The sequence below is a fragment of the Phyllobates terribilis genome, unplaced genomic scaffold (genome assembly GCF_046119375.1).
Source record: "Phyllobates terribilis strain yellow unplaced genomic scaffold, ASM4611937v1 Scaffold_11__3_contigs__length_659146591, whole genome shotgun sequence".
NCBI classification, from domain to species: Eukaryota; Metazoa; Chordata; class Amphibia; order Anura; family Dendrobatidae; genus Phyllobates; species Phyllobates terribilis.
In genome coordinates, this window is record NW_027362771.1 from 353,860,455 (window position 1) to 353,880,482 (window position 20,028).

Below are 20,028 nucleotides of genomic sequence, written 5' to 3' on the forward strand. Positions count from 1 at the left end.
AAGGGAAAGTTGGACTGGATGGAATCCTATATGGATTTGGGGAGGGAGACATCGAGGGCCTCAGACTTCGCTGCATTGATTTTAAAATTTGACCATGTAACAAAGTGATCTATTTCAGCCATAACAGCATGGATGGATATATGTGATTGAGTGATATATACTAGGACATCATCAGCAAATAGAGAGCACTTGTACTCGGTGCCTCTCACCTCAATCCACCTAATATTGGGGTTATGGCGAATTGATGAGAGCAGGTGCTCCGTCACTAGGATGTATAAGAGAGGGGACAGAGAACATCCCTGCCTTGTCCCATTGGTGATTGTGAAAGGTGATGAAAATGTTCTGACGCGCCCCCTGGGCCTTGGGACACCCGGAGCCGGACCCTTTTTGGTGGATGCTGGTGGTTGTAGTCTCCGTGGCGGCAACCCGGTTCCGTGGCTCAGGGCGGTCAAACCAGTGGCGGAACTATTTATGTGGTTTTGATGTTTAAATGTCCAACTACGCCACCCGTGGATTGCGGTCAGAGTGAACCGCCGCTCCAGGGCAGACCGCTGAGGTTGGTGTTGTGGGTGCAGCAGAGCGTAGCATAACTCCCCACGGGAGGAGTATAGCCTCAGGGCAGTGTATGCGGAGGATGGGGGTGATGGTGCAGGGCAGCAGCAGTAATGACACGGAGTCAGTGATGCAGTCCAGTGCCTTTACTCACAGTTCTTATTATCCAGACCACGTCTGCAGGTAATGGCTGCCCACGTCGTACTGTGCTCACCAGGTGAGGGGCTCAGACAACTCCCAGATAACTTTGGAGTGCTTCACAGGACCCCCTTTGTGTGTCCTTTGTCTGGCCTTTCTTACCAACCCTTCTGTCCGGCTGCCTCGGGCCTCCTCTTGGTAAACTTGGCGCCAGTTTCCCTGACCCTATGTGGTGCCTTCCTAGCAGGTGTAGCGAGGGGCTGCGCCACATAAAATGTCACAGCCTCCTGTTTCTAGCTGAGGGTCTTTTCCTGCCTCCACTAGTTTCGGGGACCGGTCTCCCCCTTTGGCCTGACCCCTCTACGCAGGTGGATTCGGGCGTGCGGTGGCGACTCGCCCGTCCGCACCCCTGAGATCCCTTCGTTCCTCGTTCCTGGAGCCTTCTCCGCTCCTCTTCCTTCCTTCTCCCTCTTCCAGGTCTGGGCCTCTGTTACTAGGCCCGCCTCCGGAGCAGAGCTCATGCAGAGCCCCTGCTCCCTGCCACTTCTGCTCAGACTTCTCTGCACTGAACTAAGATGGTGCCCACCTTTTATACTCCCTTCTCAATGCACCCAGGAACTGCTTCCTCCCTGCTCCTGCACTACAGGGTTCCCCTTCCTCAGTGTTCCCTCCCCCCACTCAAGCCAGGGACAGGGACTGTCGTGCCCATCTCAGGGGCATATTGGTCGCCCTGCCCCACGGCAATGTGGTGTAATGCATGCAGGTGTCGGGTCCTGATCCACACTACATCCTTACCTGAGAGTGAGATATCACACCTCTGGGTGAGGTGCAATACCTCTGTAGCAACCGAGCCCTCAGGGTGCTACAGTTCCATTTATCTTCAGCCTAGGTGACGTATTGCGATACAGGGCCGTGATTTTGGCTATAAAAGGGTCCCCTAGACCCCTACCCCAAGCTTTTTAAGAGAATCATATATGGCGTGCCAGGAGACTCTATGGAATGCTTTCTCAGCATCCAACGAGAGTATCTAATTACAAATTTTTAACTGCATCTAGCCCAGGAAATACTTTGTGCCTAGTAGCAGGGTCTGCTAGTCAGCGGATTATCCCGGCTGTTAAGCAAGCTACACCACCTGTAGTTTGGACACTTCATTTTTTCAAAGGAAATGCTTCGGGACCACGGAATACTCAGTGAAGAGCATCAGGAGGCACCCCAAGGCATAGGGGCTCGGACTGGCAGTAGGATGCCTTGCGGTGGACAGCCGAGCTCGATCCTTATAAAAGCTTTTTAACTGCAGCAGCTTTAGTGGACGCTACTGGAGCTGGAATTACGCGGCTGCTGGCATGAGACTTGCCCTCCAATAGATCCTTGTAAATGGATTTAAAGTGTATTTATTCAAATTAGAGAGACAATTTAAATTAAAAAGCTTAGAGCTGCCTCCACCACAGGGGGGCTCGCTCGACCCACCAGCGGACAGGCACCAGTATTGGGAGAGGGGGGCTGGCCGTCAGGGTTCACCGCGGCTCTGGCACAAACCCGGCGACACGGAGGTGGCACGGGCAGGAGCGGACTGAACGTGTCGGCTTCTCACTTTTTGGATTTTAGAAGGGCATGACATGCCTATATCTGTGTCTCCCCCTCCTTTTACTCCTCCACCTCTTTTCTTTTCGCATGACTATATGTACTTGTCACTTTTCCATGTGTTAGTTGTGTCTTCTGAGCAGTTTGTCAGCTTTTGGACACCTTTGAAGGTGTTTTCTATGTGTTTCTATGTGTTTTTGTTTGCCTGCCATTGGTTTTAACGGTGTTCGAAGGTGTTCGACGAACAGTTCGACGAACAGTTCGGCGAACACACGGGTGTTCGACGAACCGAACCGAACTCGAACACTACGGGGGTGGCTCAACACTACTGCAGACTCAACCATCTGTGTTACCCCAAGCCATAGTGTATGTAGTTTCTTATGGTTAAAAGGGGGGGGGCGACCCGACCCACCTGGAATTGACGATGCCAACGTCATGTAAAACACAGCAAGGTGACTCCAAATGGAGTCTCCTTTCTTTCCAAAAATTGTGGCACAGACACCACTTAAGTGGCATCAATTGCCCCAGAGTTGCTTAAAATGGTTGGTGAGGTGATTTTCCAAAATCCTCAAGCTTTTAGTCTCCACAGGATGACACAGGGGTAGAAAAGTCCTTGCAGTTCCATGATTTGTTCATCTTTATGAACGTGAGTCTGCCTACATTCTCAGTGGACAGCCGCGTGTGCTTATCTGTCAGCACACCACCAGCAGCGCTGGGCATGATTGGTGAGTTCAGGACATTTTTCCAGATTGGAAGCCCAAAATGAGCAAGGATCCAGTGACACAGTCATGGCTATGATGTACACTTGGAGATACTCCTGTACCACCCTCTCTAGGCGTTGACTATGTGTAAGACTTCTTGTCTCCTGTGGCCTTGCACAGGATGGTCTAAAAAAATGGTATAACGATTCCACAAAATTGCTGTTACCAGAAGATACGGTGTTACTGTTATGGTTTGAGTGATGAAGACTCAATAGTCCCACGGTTGGCAAGTTAGAACTGTGAGATTCACTACGTGCACCACTGGTGTTTTGTGGAAAAGCAGATGTAAGATTATGTAACAGCCTCTGCTGATACTCCTGCATGCGTGAATCCCTTTCTATGGCAGGAATTATTTCGGCAAATTTACTTTTGTACCGGGGATCTAAGAGTGTGGCAACCCAGTAGTCGAGATTACTTCGTATTCTGACAATCCGAGGGTCATGTTGCAGGTAGTGCAGCAAGAAGGCACTCATGTGTCTTGCGCATCCAGGAGGACCAAGTCCTTGTTGTGTTGGTGGCGAGGTAAGAATCATGCTTCCTTCCTCTGCCCTCTCTCCCCAACCTCGCACAACAGAAATGTGATCAAGGTCTCCCTCATCTAATGAGTCTTCCATGCCCATTGCCAGTTCGTCCTCCACTTCTTCCTCAGCTCTTGCACCTTCCTCAACAGTTTGGCTGCTACGATGCGCCCTCGTTAATCCCTCTCCCCCACCCTCCCATGCCTGCCACCTTGGTGCTGCCAACCGTCTGGACCTTGGAAATCTTATCCCTTCCGCATACGACTCCTCCTGTACTTCCTGCCCCTCCTCTTGTCCCACCACCTGACTCCGAATACTGTTTAAAGTGTACTCCAGCATGTAAATGACCGGAATAGTCATGCTAATAATGGCATCGTCAGCACTAAAGATCTTCGTCGCCATTTCAAAACTGTGCAGAAGGGTGCATAGGTCCCTGATCTGAGACCACTCCTGCAGCATGATTTGCCCCACCTCTGGTTCTCGTTGGCCCAGGCTATACGTCATAACGTATTGCACCAGGGATCGTCGGTGCTGCCACAGTCGCTGCAACATGTGCAGAGTTGAATTCCATCGTGTCGGCACATCGCATTTCAGCCGGTGAACTGGCAGGTCCAACGACTTCTGTAGAGATGTAAGTCGTTGAGCTGCGGGATGCAAACGGCAGAAGTGAGCACACAGCCACCGTGTCCTCTGCAGAAGGCCATCTAGTCCGGGATAGTGGGCTAAAAATTGCTGGACAACCAGATTCAACGCATGAGCCATACAAGGCATGTGTGTGACATTGCCCCGGCGAAGGGTCGCACCCAGGTTTGCAGCATTGTCGCACACGGCCTTCCCTGGCTGCAGGTTCAGTGGAGACAACCATTCATGAAACTCGGTCTCCAGAGCTGACAACAACTCCTCAGCTGTGTGACTCACATTTCCCAGACATTTCAAAGTAAACACCGCCTGATGCCGTTGAGCCCTGCTGCCAGCATAGTAAGGAGGTGTGCAGGATTCCTTCTGCACAGTTAGAACGCGGGTGGCATTACCAGACAGGCTTTGGGTGCAGGTGGAGGACCGAGAGGAGGTTGAGGAGGCAGAAGCAGTGGAGGAACTTCTAGATAAAGAGGATTGATGCACAACTCGTGTGGACGGCAAGACTTGTACAGCAGCCCCTTGTCTTGCTGTCACCATTGTTACCCAGTGCCCAGTCAGCGACATGTAACGCCCCTGTTCATGCCTACTCGTCCAAGTGTATGTGGTGAAATGCACCCTGTCACACACAGAGTTTCTCAAGGAAGCGGTGATGTTGTGTGCGACATGCTGGTGTAGCGCAGGCACAGCTTTCTTTGAGAAGTAGTGGCGACTGGGCATCTGGTACTGGGGCACTGCGATGGACATAAGGTCTCAAAAATCCTCTGTGTCCACCAGGCGGAAAGGCAGCATTTCTGTAGCCAACAGCTTGCAGATGGTGAAATTCAACCTCTTAGCTTTGTCATGGCTAGGAGGAAATGGTCTTTTACTTGTCCACATCTGAGGGACCGAGGGCTGGCTGTTGTGCTTAGACGGGGTTGAGTAGGGTGTCCCCAGCAAACTGCCTGTCTGTGAGGAAGATGCAGGCGGACATGTTATGTTGCCTTGTTCCAAAGGTGGTGCTCTCGATGTTGGAGAGCGCTCAACACCAGCAGGTGTTTCCACTTCCAAATGAACTGACGACCTGCCAATCACACTGGCTGTAGTGAGTAAAGAGGTGGCAGGTCTGCGTCCAAAAACATGTGTGACTGCTAACCCCCAGTCACAGAGGATGAAGAGGCCGCGGATGCACAATATGGGGCAGACGGTGGTTGGCCCGGCCCACAAGGCCGCATTGTAGCACAGTGAGCTTCCCACTGCAACTTATGCTTCATATCGATGTGACGGTTCATGCATGAAGTACTCAAACTTTGGATTTTTTGGCCTCTACTTAGCTTTTGGTGACAAATGTTACAGAAAACATGAGTTGGGTAATCCTTTGTGATCTCAAAAAATGCCCAGGCTATGCAAGGCTTGAAGCCCATGCGACCTGAAGAGCCACCATGACTTGTGGTCACAGGCAGAGTTGTGGTTGAGGATGCAGTTGTTGATGTGCTTCCAGTACTCCGTCTCTGTCCAGGAAGGCGCAACCTAACCTCGTCGTCACTAGCATCCTCCTCCACCTCCTCTGCTGACCTCATCGACTGGCTGACTGTGGGTTGACAGTAAGTGGGATCTCCAACCTCGTCATCATCACCCTGTGTGTTCTCACACCCGTCGTCCTCATAGCCAACCTCTTCCTGCCCTGACCAAAAAGTCAAGTTGTCGCTCCAATCAGGTATCTGAGTCTCATCATCGTCTTCCTCATTGTCTCCACCAACAGGAGTTACAGTTTGGGAACGAGGGTCTACATTATGCTCAGAACCTTCTTCATCTGGGCCTGGATCCAACTCATAAAGATTCTGGGCATCAGTGCAGATCATTTCCTCGTCTGGATTCACAGAAGCTCTGGAGCAGACCTCTGATTCCCAGGCGATAGTATGAGTAAACAGCTCTGCAGACTCAACCGTCTGTGTTATCCCATACTCAGATGGGCAGCTGAAGACTTGGGAGCTGTGAGGAAGCAAGTGCGATTGGGGTGACACCTCTGAGGACTGGAGTATTTGTGATGTTGAAGTTGAGGTGGAGGAGAGCCCACTTGAAGGAGCACTTGATATCCGTTGAAGCACCTGCTGTTTTTGTGCCTCATCTGGAATTTGTAGCGATGGGCGTGTCCGTAAGAAAGGGATCATATCACATTGTCCACGAAAAGAAGTGGACATCTTAGTTTGGCTGGAAGATGGTCTTTCTTCTGCAGATGTTACTGTTGCTTTACCACCTACCCCACGGACACAACCTTTTTTCCCTTTCCAACATGCCTATTCCCCTTTCCAAAAGCAGCAGGCCTTTTGCCACTCATTTTGGTGGTTAACTAATTGGCAACTCTGTAGTTGTTTGCACAAAAAACGATGGATGGAAACCGAGCAGAGCTGAGTGGCCAAACTGTGTTACTAGCCCAAAAGGATTGGCTGAGTTAGATGCAGTAAAAAATTATAATTAGATACACAGGCAGTGTAGCTTCCTTCACAGGTGGGCTACTCCGCTGACTACGAGACACTGCTACTAGGCCCAAAAGGATTTACTGGGTTAGATGCAGTAAAAAATTGTTATTAGATACACAGGTGGTGTAGCTTGCTTCAGATGGGCTACTCCACTGACTACCAGACAATGCTTCTAGGCCCAAAAGGATTTCCTGGGTTAGATGCAGTAAAAAATTAGAATTAGATACACAGGCAGTGTAGCTTCCTTCACAGGTGGGCTACTCCTCTGACTATGAGACACTGCTACTAGGCCCAAAAAGATTTCCTGTGTTAAATGCAGTAAAAAGTTAGAATTAGATACACAGTCGGTGTAGCTTCCTTCACAGGTGGGCTACTCCGCTTACTACCAGACACTGCTACTTGGCCCAAAACGATTTCCTGGGTTAGATGCAGTAAAAAATTATAATTAGATACATAGGCAGTGTAGCTTCCTTCACAGGTGGGCTACTCCGCTGACTATGAGACACTGCTACTAGTCCCAAAAGGATTTACTGGGTTAGATGCAGTAAAAAATTATTATTAGATACACAGGTGGTGTAGCTTGCTTCAGATGGGCTACTCCACTGACTACCAGACACTGCTACTAGGCCCAAAAGGATTTCCTTGGTTAGATGCAGTAAAAAATTAGAATTAGATACACAGGCGCTGTAGCTTCCTTCACAGGTGGGCTAGTCCACTGACTACCAGACACTGCTACTAGGCCCAAAAAGATTTCCTGGGTTAGATGCAGTAAAAAATTAGAATTAGCTACACAGGCGGTGTAGCTTCCTTCACAGATGGGCTACTCCGCTGACTACGAGACACTGCTATTAGGCCCAAAAAGATTTCCTGGGTTAGATGCAGTAAAAAATTAGAATTAGATACACAGGTGGTGTAGCTTCCTTCGCAGGTGGGCTACTCCGCTGACTATGAAACACTGCTACTATGCCCAAAAAGATTTCCTGGGTTAGATGCAGTAAAAAAATGTTTTTAGATACACAGGTGTTGTACCTTGCTTCAGATGGGCTACTCCACTGACTACCAGACACTGCTACTAGGCCCAAAAGGATTTCCTTGGTTAGATGCAGTAAAAAATTAGAATTAGATACACAGGCGGTGTAGCTTCCTTCACAGGTGGGCTAGTCCGCTGACTACCAGACACTGCTACTAGGCCCAAAAAGATTTCCTGGGTTAGATGCAGTAAAAAATTAGAATTAGCTACACAGGCGGTGTAGCTTCCTTCACAGATGGGCTACTCCGCTGACTACGAGACACTTCTACTAGGCCCAAAAGCATTTCCTGGGTTAGATGCAGTAAAAAATTAGAATTAGATACACAGGCGGTGTAGCTTCCTTCACAGGTGGGCTACTCCACTGACTACAAGACACTGCTACTAGGCCCAAAAGGATTTCCTTGGTTAGATGCAGTAAAAAATTAGAATTAGATACACAGGTGGTGTAGCTTCCTTCACAGGTGGGCTTCTTTGCTGACTACAAGACACTGCTACTATTCCCAAAAAGATTTCCTGGGTTAGATGCAGTAAAAAATTAGAATTAGATACACAGGCGGTGTAGCTTCCTTCACAGGTGGGCTACTCCGCTGACTACAAGACACAGCTACTAGGCCCAAAAGGATTTCCTGGGTTAGATGCAGTAAAAAATTAGAATTAGATACACAGGCGGTGTAGCTTCCTTCACAGGTGGGCTACTCCACTGACTACCAGACACTTCTACTAGGCCCAAAAGCATTTCCTGGGTTAGATGCAGTAAAAAATTAGAATTAGATACACAGGTGGTGTAGCTTCCTTCACAGGTGGGCTTCTTTGCTGACTACAAGACACTGCTACTATTCCCAAAAAGATTTCCTGGGTTAGATGCAGTAAAAAATTAGAATTAGATACACAGGCGGTGTAGCTTCCTTCACAGGTGGGCTACTCCGCTGACTACAAGACACAGCTACTAGGCCCAAAAGGATTTCCTGGGTTAGATGCAGTAAAAAATTAGAATTAGATACACAGGCGGTGTAGCTTCCTTCACAGGTGGGCTACTCCACTGACTACCAGACACTTCTACTAGGCCCAAAAGCATTTCCTGGGTTAGATGCAGTAAAAAATTAGAATTAGATACACAGGTGGTGTAGCTTCCTTCACAGGTGGGCTTCTTTGCTGACTACAAGACACTGCTACTATTCCCAAAAAGATTTCCTGGGTTAGATGCAGTAAAAAATTAGAATTAGATACACAGGCGGTGTAGCTTCCTTCACAGGTGGGCTACTCCGCTGACTACAAGACACAGCTACTAGGCCCAAAAGGATTTCCTGGGTTAGATGCAGTAAAAAATTAGAATTAGATACACAGGTGGTGTAGCTTCCTTCACAGGTGGGCTTCTTTGCTGACTACAAGACACTGCTACTATTCCCAAAAAGATTTCCTGGGTTAGATGCAGTAAAAAATTAGAATTAGATACACAGGCGGTGTAGCTTCCTTCACAGGTGGGCTACTCCGCTGACTACAAGACACAGCTACTAGGCCCAGAAGGATTTCCTGGGTTAGATGCAGTAAAAAATTAGAATTAGATACACAGGCGGTGTAGCTTCCTTCACAGGTGGGCTACTCCACTGACTACCAGACACTTCTACTAGGCCCAAAAGGATTTCCTGGGTTAGATGCAGTAAAAAATTAGAATTAGATACACAGGTGGTGTAGCTTCCTTCACAGGTGGGCTTCTTTGCTGACTACAAGACACTGCTACTATTCCCAAAAAGATTTCCTGGGTTAGATGCAGTAAAAAATTAGAATTAGATACACAGGCGGTGTAGCTTCCTTCACAGGTGGGCTACTCCGCTGACTACAAGACACAGCTACTAGGCCCAAAAGGATTTCCTGGGTTAGATGCAGTAAAAAATTAGAATTAGATACACAGGCTGTGTAGCTTCCTTCACAGGTGAGCTACTTTGCTGACTACCAGACCCTGCTACTAGGCCCAAAAAGATTTCCTGGGTTAGATGCAGTAAAAAATTAGAATTAGATACACAGGCGGTGTAGCTTCCTTCACAGGTGGGCTACTCCGCTGACTACGAGACACTGCTACTATGCCCAAAAGGATTTACTGGGTTAGATGCAGTAAAAAATTGCTATTAGATACACAGGTGGTGTAGCTTTCTTCAGATGGGCTACTCCACTGACTACCAGACACTGCTACAGGCCCAAAACGATTGGGTGGCTTAGATGCAGTAAAAAATTGGTATTAGATACACAGGTGGTATAGCTTGCAACACAGATAGGCTACTCCAATGACTAATTGACACTGCTACAGGCCCAAAAGGATTGGCTGAGCTACATTTCGCCAAATGCTGTGAAAAACACTTGCACAGCACTGGCACAGACCTGCCTGACAAAAAGTGCTTTGAACTGCTGTAACCTAGCCCTCAAAAGGGCTGCAATTACAACTAGTCCCTACTCCCTAAACCTATCTCTCTATGTAACTGGAAATTCGCTCGCAATTCACACAGTTATACTGTATAGCACCCACAGCAGCAGCAGTGCCGTCTAACCCTCAGCTGCAGCAGTGAGAAAATGGTGGCGATGGGGAAAATGGCTGGGTCTTATAGGGAAAGGACATGTGACATACACAGCCAATGACACATGCCCTTGCTTGTGTGAAATAAAAGCACTTTGCTGCATGTGTGCGCTGCTGATAGGCTGACAGACTGCATCGCCCCACTGTAAATGCGGGAAAGAAAAAAAAATGGAGATCGGCATTATTTCTGCAGAGATCCATCCCCTGCCCCTCCCCCCGCCCACTCTACACTGAAACTGTCTATTAACATTGATTAACAGTATTACTGTGAAAAAAATCCAGTTACGCTTTTGGTGCACAAACAGTTATCCAACATAACCTCGAACAGCCGAATTTTTTGCAAATTGTTCGAGTTCGTCGAACGTCTCGAACACCACCAAACACAGCTCGAATTTGAGATTGGCGACCAATTCGAGTCGAACACCGCTCATCTCTAGTAATTAGGATTACGTCATCGGAGCTGAGTTGGCATTTTTTGTTTGGTCACCCTAAGATGATAGAATACTGAAGGCTCAATAGCCTAAATAGATGATATAATAGACTAGCTACTAACAATGCATTCATGATGATGAAATAATAAAGACACAATTTTTCTATAAGCCTGCATGAAAGGTGTCATAAATAATTACAACCTCTTCTGGATCTTGAAATTTAGAGCCAATGAGCAAATGTAAGCATCATATTTGTTTTCAGCACCACAAAATTAGTTGAGTTAAACTATTTTCATCTCTGAACCAATTTGGCTGTAGAACAGTGTTATAAATACAATTAGTCAATGATTACTATATGAAAGGCAGACTCTGTCCTCTTTATACTATGTTAGTGTGGAGCATGTAGAACTACATTGGAGCACATAGTATGTGCCAAAAAATACCCCTGTGCATTATGCCTGTCAATGAATGTCTCAGTAGACAGTGGACATAAAGGGTAAAGTTTCTCCTTGTAGAGAGTGCAAAGTTGGCATATGGATATCTATATGCCATTCAATGCTTCCCTGAGAAATTAAATGTGTAAATGTCACCAACTTATACAATGTTTCCGTGTAAATATCTTTGTTTTTTAAGGGAAACTAATTTTATTCTAATCCAATACATCTTTACAGAATTACTTCAAATCCAGCATATTGGTAATCTTAGGTACACTAACCTCATATAATAGCTTACAATCTAATGGGTATAAGGTCCTTCCAATTCTTCCCTGACTGAGGATGATGAGGGAGAGAAGGATCAGACTTGCTGGATTTCCAATATCCAGTCCTTTTGTTCTGCGGGGAAAAACCCGCTGCCAGATGGCTCTGTCTTAGAGAATAGAAGAGTGTTCTCCTGAGTCGGGGGAAATATTGGCCAATGGTTTCAGCCGGCAGCTATCTAATGTGTCTTTGGTGATTTTGTAGTGCCATTGTATAATAAATAAATATAGCAATTTCACGAATACAGAAATGTCACTGTGTTTCTTTTAGTCAGGTACTCTGAAGAAGCTCATGGAGAGAAGTTTGATTTATTTAATATAATGTGTTAAAATCAGACATACATATTTATGCTTATTAGTATCTGTTTCTTTTTTCAGGGGATCCATGTCCTCAGCCAGAGCAAACCTTATCTACAATGCTTCCACCATGTGTTCCTCTCACTGCCATTAATTACTTTGAAGGATGTGTAATTGGATACAGCAGTCTCATTGTGATTATTTGCTCTTTTCCTTTAGGTTTGTAAATTTAGCTATGATATTTCTATATAAAAAAGTTACACAAATACACTTCACAATCAACAATATACAGTACAGACCAAAAGTTTGGACACACCTTCTCATTTAAAGATTTTTCTGTATTTTCATGACTTTGAAAATTGTACATTCACACTGAAGGCATCAAAACTATGAATTAACACATGTGGAATTATATACTTAACAAAAAAGTGTGAAACAACTGAAAATATGTCTTATATTCTAGGTTCTTCAAAGTAGCCACCTTTTGCTTTGATGACTGCTTTGCACACTCTTGGCATTCTCTTTATGAGCTTCAAGAGGTAGTCACCGGAAATGGTTTTCACTTCACAGGTGTGCCCTGTCAGGTTTAATAAGTGTGATTTCTTCCCTTATAAATGGGGTTGGGACCATCAGTTGTGTTGTGCAGAAGTCAGGTGGATACACAGCTTATAGTCCTACTGAATAGACTGTAAGAATTTGTATTATGGCAAGAAAAAAGCAGCTAAGTAAAGAAAAACGAATGGCCATCATTACTTTAAGAAATTAAGGTCAGTCAGTCTGAAAAATTAGGCAAACTTTGAAAGTGTCCCCAAGTGCAGTTGCAAAAACCATCAAGCGCTACAAAGAAACTGGCTCACATGAGGACCGCCCCAGGAAAGGAAGACCAAGAGTCACCTCTGCTTCTGAGGATAAGTTTATCCAAGTCACCAGCCTCAGAAATCGCAGGTTAACAGCAGGTCAGATTAGAGACCAGGTCAATGCCACACAGAGTTCTAGCAACAGACACATCTCTATTTCCGGTGACTACCTCTTGAAGCTCATCAAGAGAATGCCAAGAGTGTGAAAAGCAGTCATCAAAGCAAAAGGTAACTACTTTGAAGAACCTAGAATATAAGACATATTTTGAGTTGTTTCACACTTTTTTTGTTAAGTATATAATTCCACATGTGTTAATTCATAGTTTTGATGCCTTCAGTGTGAATGTACAATTTTCATAGTCATGAAAATACGTGAAAATCTTTAAATGAGAAGGTGTGTCCAAACTTTTGGTCTGTACTGTATATTAATCAATAGAAAGAGCAATAACTTACAAAGTGGACACAAGTCTATACTGTGTGCAAATAGTGCCAATGTGCTCAAAATGAAGCATAACACAATACATTATGAGGCATCTTGGTGTCTTAGACATATTTTTCTTCCTTATGCTACCTCATACATAAAAAGATGGGCAACTTTGTAAATATAGTAAATGTGATAACTTAGTAGATCACGTATCTTGTAGTGATTCTGGATTTCAGTTTACATTATATCTTAGAGCTGCATTGATAAGTCTACAGGCTTTAAAGCTGAAACCTCTGTGCGATTATTAAAGACAAAGAGTAACCGTTGTTTTAATTTTTATTTCTTAAATCAATAACACATGAAAATAAGCAACTTTGTAATATACAGTGCTGGCCAAAAGTATTGGCACCCCTGCAATTCTGTCAGATAATACTCAGTTTCTTCCTGAAAATGATTGCAATCACAAATTCTTTGGTATTATTCTCTTCATTTAATTTGTCTTCAATGAAAAAAACACAAAAAGAATTGGATATAATTCCACACCAAACCTAAAAAAGGGGGTGGACAAAAGTATTGTCACCCTTTAAAAAATCATGTGATGCTTCTCTAATTCGTGCAATTAACAGCACATGTAACTTACCTGTGGCACCTAACAGGTCTTGGCAATAACTAAATCACACTTGCAGCCAGATAACATGGATTAAAGTTGACTCAACCTCTGTCCTGTGTCCTTGTGTGTACCACATTGAGCATGGAGAAAAGAAAGAAGACCAAAGAACTGTCTGAGGACTTGAGAAACCAAATTGTGAGGAAGCATGAGCAATCTCAAGGTTACAAGTCCATCTCCAAAGACCTGAATGTTCCTGTGTCTTCCGTGCGCTGTGTCATCAAGAAGTTTAAAGCGCATGGCACTGTGGCTAACCTCCCTAGATGTGGACGGAAAAGAAAAATTGACGAGAGATTTCAATGCAAGATTGTGCGGATGGTGGATAAAGAACCTCGACTAACATCCAAACAAATTCAAGCTGCCCTGCAGTCCGAGGGTACAACAGTGTAAACCCATACTATCCGTCGGCGTCTGAATGAAAAGGGATTGTATGGTAGGATACCCAGGAAGACCCCACTTCTTACCCCGAGACATAAAAAAAAAGCCAGGCTGGAGTTTGCCAAAACTTACCTGAGAAAGCCTAAAACGTTTTGGAAGAATGTTCTCTGGTCAGATGAGACAAAAGTAGAGCTTTTTGGGAAAAAGCATCAACATAGAGTGTACAGGAAAAAAAAGAGGCATTCAAAGAAAAGAACACGATCCCTACAGTCAAACATGGCGGAGGTTCCCTGATGTTTTGGGGTTGCTTTGCTGCCTCTGGCACTGGACTGCTTGACCGTGTGCATGGCATTATGAAGTCTGAAGACTACCAACAAATTTTGCAGTATAATGTAGGGCCCAGTGTGAGAAAGCTGGGTCTCCCTCAGAGGTCATGGGTCTTCCAGCAGGACAATGACCCAAAACACACTTCCAAAAGCACTATAAAATGGTTTTAGAGAAAGCACTGGAGACTTCTAAGGTGGCCAGCAATGAGTCCAGACCTAAATCCCATAGAACACCTGTGGAGAGATCTCAAAATGGCAGTTTGGAGAAGGCACCCTTCAAATATCAGGGACCTGGAGCAGTTTGCCAAAGAAGAATAGTCTACAATTCCAGCAGAGTATTGTAAGAAACTCATTGATGGTTACCGGAAGCGGTTGTTCGCAGTTATTTTGGCTAAAGATTGTGCATCCAAGTATTAGGCTGAGGGTGCCAATACTTTTGTCCGGCCCTTTTTTGGAGTTTTGTGTGAAATGATCAATGATTTGATTTTTGCTTCATTCTCTTTTGTGTTTTTTCCTTGCAAGCAAATTAAATGAAGATAATAATACCAACGAATTTTGATAGGGCTGTTTATGCCTCTCCATGGAGACGTAGTGAATGTGGCAGGAAGTCAGTTACAAGCAGTGAGTGAGACAGGAAGTCAGTTACTTGGGCTTGATCATGTGAAGCGAGGGGGTGGAACCTGGAGCCACATGACAGGGCTGTTGACGCCTCTCCATGGAGACGCTGTGAGTGAGGCAGGAAGTCAGTTACATGCAGTGAGTGAAACAGGAAGTCAGTTACACGGCACTTCCGCTTTACTGTGCAACATGTGCACGCTGCAGATATGGATGTGGGGGTATAAAAGGTGGATGGTTGGTGTGCAGTATTACCCCTTGAAAAATGTTTTCCTACCGAAACGTGCGTCGGGGTGACGGTAGCAGAGCCTGTCTGGTGGCCTTACCCAGGTACATAGCTATTTTAGCTTATTTATGACCAATTGTTTGTATTACTTCCATCTGTATAAGGGTTTTAACCCTTTTGTTTCTGGGTATTTTGATTGTGATGGGATATTATTGTTTTGGGGGTACAATTTGGAAAAGGTATTCTTGATGGGTGGTATATATTTATTAATACATGTGACCCTGTTGCTGTCCCCCTTATATTTCCACTTGCTATATAGGCTGACCTTTCGGGCACTGTGTCACAGTTTTTAACATTGTTTTATTCATGTGGATCCAGCACTCTGTGTCCACTCTGTCGTCCGCATTTATCTTTGTAATTTGTGTTTACTACATGTGCTAATAATGGAATTTTCTTACTTTTTTACAATTTTGAACTTGTGTGGCCATCTTTTTGTTTCTCTGCTTCACAGAGGAACAATCCCCCCTTTCATTTCCTATCTCAGTAATGCGAAAGTCTGTCTTCACTGAATACAGATTTTACCACAGAATTGAGAATTCTGATAACGAATTATTAATTCAGGCAGAGAAAGAAGTACATTTTTGTTATAAGTTATATTACAAACTTGCATATTTTCATGTATACTATTGATTTATGAAATAAAAATTAAAACAACGGTAACTGCACAGATCTTGTTTTGATTATCTGCATTGCAAAAAATGTTAACTTTACACCAGATTCTGTGCAGTTTGGAAACACTTAAGCCTCCCATACACATTAGATTAATGTCGGCCTATCTGGCCGATATCGACGGGTTGACACTCTAAAGTGTATGGGGATGCCACCCAACTATTTGTGAGGGCACAAGTTTATCGGGCATGTACAATTTCAGACTACCGCTCGATATTTTTGTCCCGGAGATAAGCCACCAGCAAAGATATCTGTCTGCAGCTACACACGTGGTCAAAATTGTTGGTACCCCTTGTTTAATAAAAGAAAAACCCACAATGGTCACAGAAATAACTTGAATCTGACAAAAGTAATAATAAATTAAAAATCTATGAAAATGAACAAATGAAAGTCCGTCATTGCTTTTCAACCCTGCTTCCACATAATTTAAAAAAAATTAAACTCATGAAATAGACTCGGATAGAAATGATGGTACCCCTGAAAATAATGTGACAAAAAGAACATGTTAAATCAAGTTGTATCCACTAATTAGCATCACAGGTGTCTACAATCTTGTAATCAGTCAGTGGGCCTGTATATAGGGCTACAGATACTCACTGTGCTGTTTGGTGACATGGTGTATACCACATTCAACATGGACCAGAGGAAGCAAAGGAGTTGTCTCAGGAGATTAGAAAGAAAATTGTAGACAAGCATGTTAAAGGTAAAGGTTCTAAGACCATCTCCAAGAAGCTTGATGTTCCTGTGACTACAGATGCACATATTATTCAGAAATTTAAGATCCATGGGACTATAGCCAACCTCCCTGGACGTGGCTGCAGGAGGACAACTCAAAGAGACGGATAATATGAATGGTAACAAAAGAGCCCAGGATAACTTCTAAAGAGATTAAAGGTGAACTTCAAGCTCAAGGAACATCAGTGTCAGATCGCACCATCCGTTGTTGTTTGATCCAAAGTAGACTTCATGGGAGACGACCAAGGAGAACACCATTGTTAAAAACAAATCATAAAAAAGCTAGACTGGAATTTGTCAAACTACATGTTGACAAGCCACAAAGCTTCTGGGAGAATGTCCTATGGACAGATGAGACAAAAATGGATGTTTTTGGCAAGGCACATCAGCTCTATGTTCACAGATGGAAAAATGAAGCATATCAAGAAAAGAACACTGTCCCTACTGTGAAACATGGAGGAGGCTCTGTTATGTTCTGGGGCTGCTTTGCTGCATCTGGCACAGGGTGTATTGAATCTGTGCAGGGTACAATGAAATCTCAAGACTATCAAGGGATTCTAGAGAGAAGTGTGCAGCCCAGTGTCAGAAAGCTTGGTCTCAGTCACAGGTCATGGGTCTTGCAACAGGATAATGACCCAAAACACACAGCTAAAAACACCCAAGAATGGCTTAGAGGAAAACATTGGATTATTCTGAAGTGGCCTTCTATGAGCCCTGACCTAAATCCTATTTAGCATCTTTGGAAAAAGTTGAAACATGCCGTCTGGAAAAGGCAACCTTCAAACACGAGACAAATGGAGCAGTTTGCTCATGAGGAGTGAGCCAAAATACCTGTCGAGAGGTACAGAATTCTCATTGACAGTTACAGGAATCGTTTGATTGCAGTGATTGCCTCAAAAGGTTGTTCAACAAAATATTAAGTTAAGAGTACCATCATTTCTGTCCAGGCCTGTTTCATGAGTTTAATTTTTTTTTTAATTCTGTGGAAGCAGGGTTGAAAAGCAATGACTGACTTTCATTTGTTCATTTTCATAGATTTTTAATTTATTATTATATTTGTCAGATTCAAGTTATTTCTGTGACCATTGTGGGTTTTTCTTTCATTAAATGAGAGGTACCAACAATTTTGACCACGTGTGTATTTCATAGAGAACAAAGGAGAAAACGTGTGATCTTGTGTGTGGAAGACACGGCCAAGATGGCTGTCAGCCAAGTGATCGGCTGAAACATCGTTTGGCCAACAGCCATCAAATATGTATTGGGGCTTAAAGCTCCCATATACATTAGATTTCTGTTAGCCAAATGATCATTCTCCTCTTGCAGCAACTTACTTACAGGAAGAACAAAAGGATCTACTACTGAAATTCAACAGGCTGTATTCTTCTCTTCATCATCAGGAGAGAGTTGGGAGGCTCCCATACATATTAGACTGCCAAACATTTCAATATCAGTGGGCCAACTTTAGTCTAATGTGTAGGGGGGACATCATCTTTTCCACTGCATGATAGAAGCTCAGAGCTGAATTGTTAGTCTCTGACAACAAGCTGGTTTACTGTTTTCATTGAAAAATTTCAGAATTTGATTTTTTCCATGCATAAACATACAGCAAAATTATTTTATTATCTGAATTTTATGACACAGCATAAATATTGTTTCCTATTTAATCTCACCCATTTTCCTTTCTACTTTCAGTTAGTCTTTTTATTGCCTGGATAGTTGCTCAATCTCGCAAAAGAGACTTCAAAAAAATCCAGAAGAAGCGAGCAGTAACCAGTATGAAAACAGTTCTATCTGCTGAAGGAACTGCAGGTAAACCCACATTTCACAGCTTTCATTTTTTATATCTATTTTACTTAATGTCATGTGATGAAAATTCTGTTTTTGTATTTTGGTATAATTTAGTATGATAATAGTGACAGAAATCTCATGGAACTAGAGTTTCATGCAATAACATTTCCTTTATATAGTGGTGGTAATCATTTTTACAGAGACACATCTAGTTCATTGAATATATATTCAGAACTCCATTATATAATCTTTGTATAAAATCTATTCTAAAGAAAATAAAATTTTTGTTTATAACTAGTGATGAGCGAGCACTAAAATGCTCGGGTGCCCAATATAAGTCTATGGGAAACTCAAGCATTTTTCCGGCGGCCCCTCCTGGAGGTCTGCAGGGGGCCTAAAAGGAGGTCTGCAGGGGGCCTAAAAATTGTACAAATTGATGGGAACAGTGTTCAAATGACATGGGAACAGCATGGGGAAGACCCCTGGAAGCATCTCTGACTCACAGGTCACTGTTGTCAGATGTATTTTGCCACTTTTACGGGCTCACAATAAAACATACAAAACGAAACCAAAATAGATTTTCCTGGGAAATACAGTACAGACCAAAAGTTTAGACACACCTTCTCATTTAAAGATAAAAATTGTACATTCACACTGAAGGCACAGTGTGACTCTTGGTCTATCTTTCCTGGGGCGGTCCTCATGTGAGCCAGTTTCTTTGTAGCGCTTGATGGTTTTTGCAATTGCACTTGGGGACACTTTCAAAGTTTTCCCAATTTTTCGGACTGACTGACCTTCATTTCTTAAAAGAATGATGGCCACTCGTTTTTCTTTACTTAGCTGCTTTTTTCTTGCCATAATACAAATTCTAACAGTCTATTTAGTAGGACTATCAGCTGTGTATCCACCTGACTTCTGCACAACACAACTGATGGTCCCAACCCCATTTATAAGGCAAGAAATCCCACTTATTAAACCTGACAGGGCACACCTGTGAAGTGAAAACCATTTCCGGTGACTACCTCTTGAAACTCATCAAGAGAATGCCAAGAGTATGAAAAGCAGTCATCAAAGCAAAAGGTGCCTACTTTGAAGAACCTAGAATATAAGACATATTTTCAGTTGTTTCACACTTTTTTGTTAAGTATATAATTCCACATGTGTTAATTCATAGTTTTGATGCCTTCAGTGTGAATGTACAATTTTCACAGTTATGAAAATACAGAAAAATCTTTAAATAAGAAGGTGTGTCCAAACTTTTGGTCTGTACTGTATGTCAAGGAACATCCTTTCAAGGGTAATGACTTGTATATAAGGCAAAATAAATAACCAGAAAAAAATGCTCCTCCACACCTTGGCTATGTTCACATGTAGCATTTTTGATTCATTTTTGCACTTTTGCATTGCTTTCAACGGTGAAAAATACATTTACCTGTAAATGTCATTTTAACAGTTTACTACCTTATCTGACTATGAGGTGTGTGAGATATGATCAGACACATTTTGTTTCATGGCAACACAACTAACAAAGAATAATATAAAGTGTATATAATGGAA

At 43.7% G+C, this 20,028-nt stretch overlaps 1 protein-coding gene across 1 annotated transcript in view; it reads left to right on the top strand.

The window, feature by feature from the left end:
* The window catches only part of LOC141166325 (dual oxidase 1-like), a 261,582-nt gene that overhangs the window by 128,783 nt on the left and 112,771 nt on the right, over nucleotides 1-20,028 (top strand). Inside the window, exons 15-16 of the mRNA XM_073652895.1 lie at nucleotides 11,808-11,945; nucleotides 18,376-18,492. Of these exons, the coding sequence (XP_073508996.1) occupies nucleotides 11,808-11,945; nucleotides 18,376-18,492 (255 nt within the window). The remainder of the gene's footprint in view (nucleotides 1-11,807; nucleotides 11,946-18,375; nucleotides 18,493-20,028) is intronic.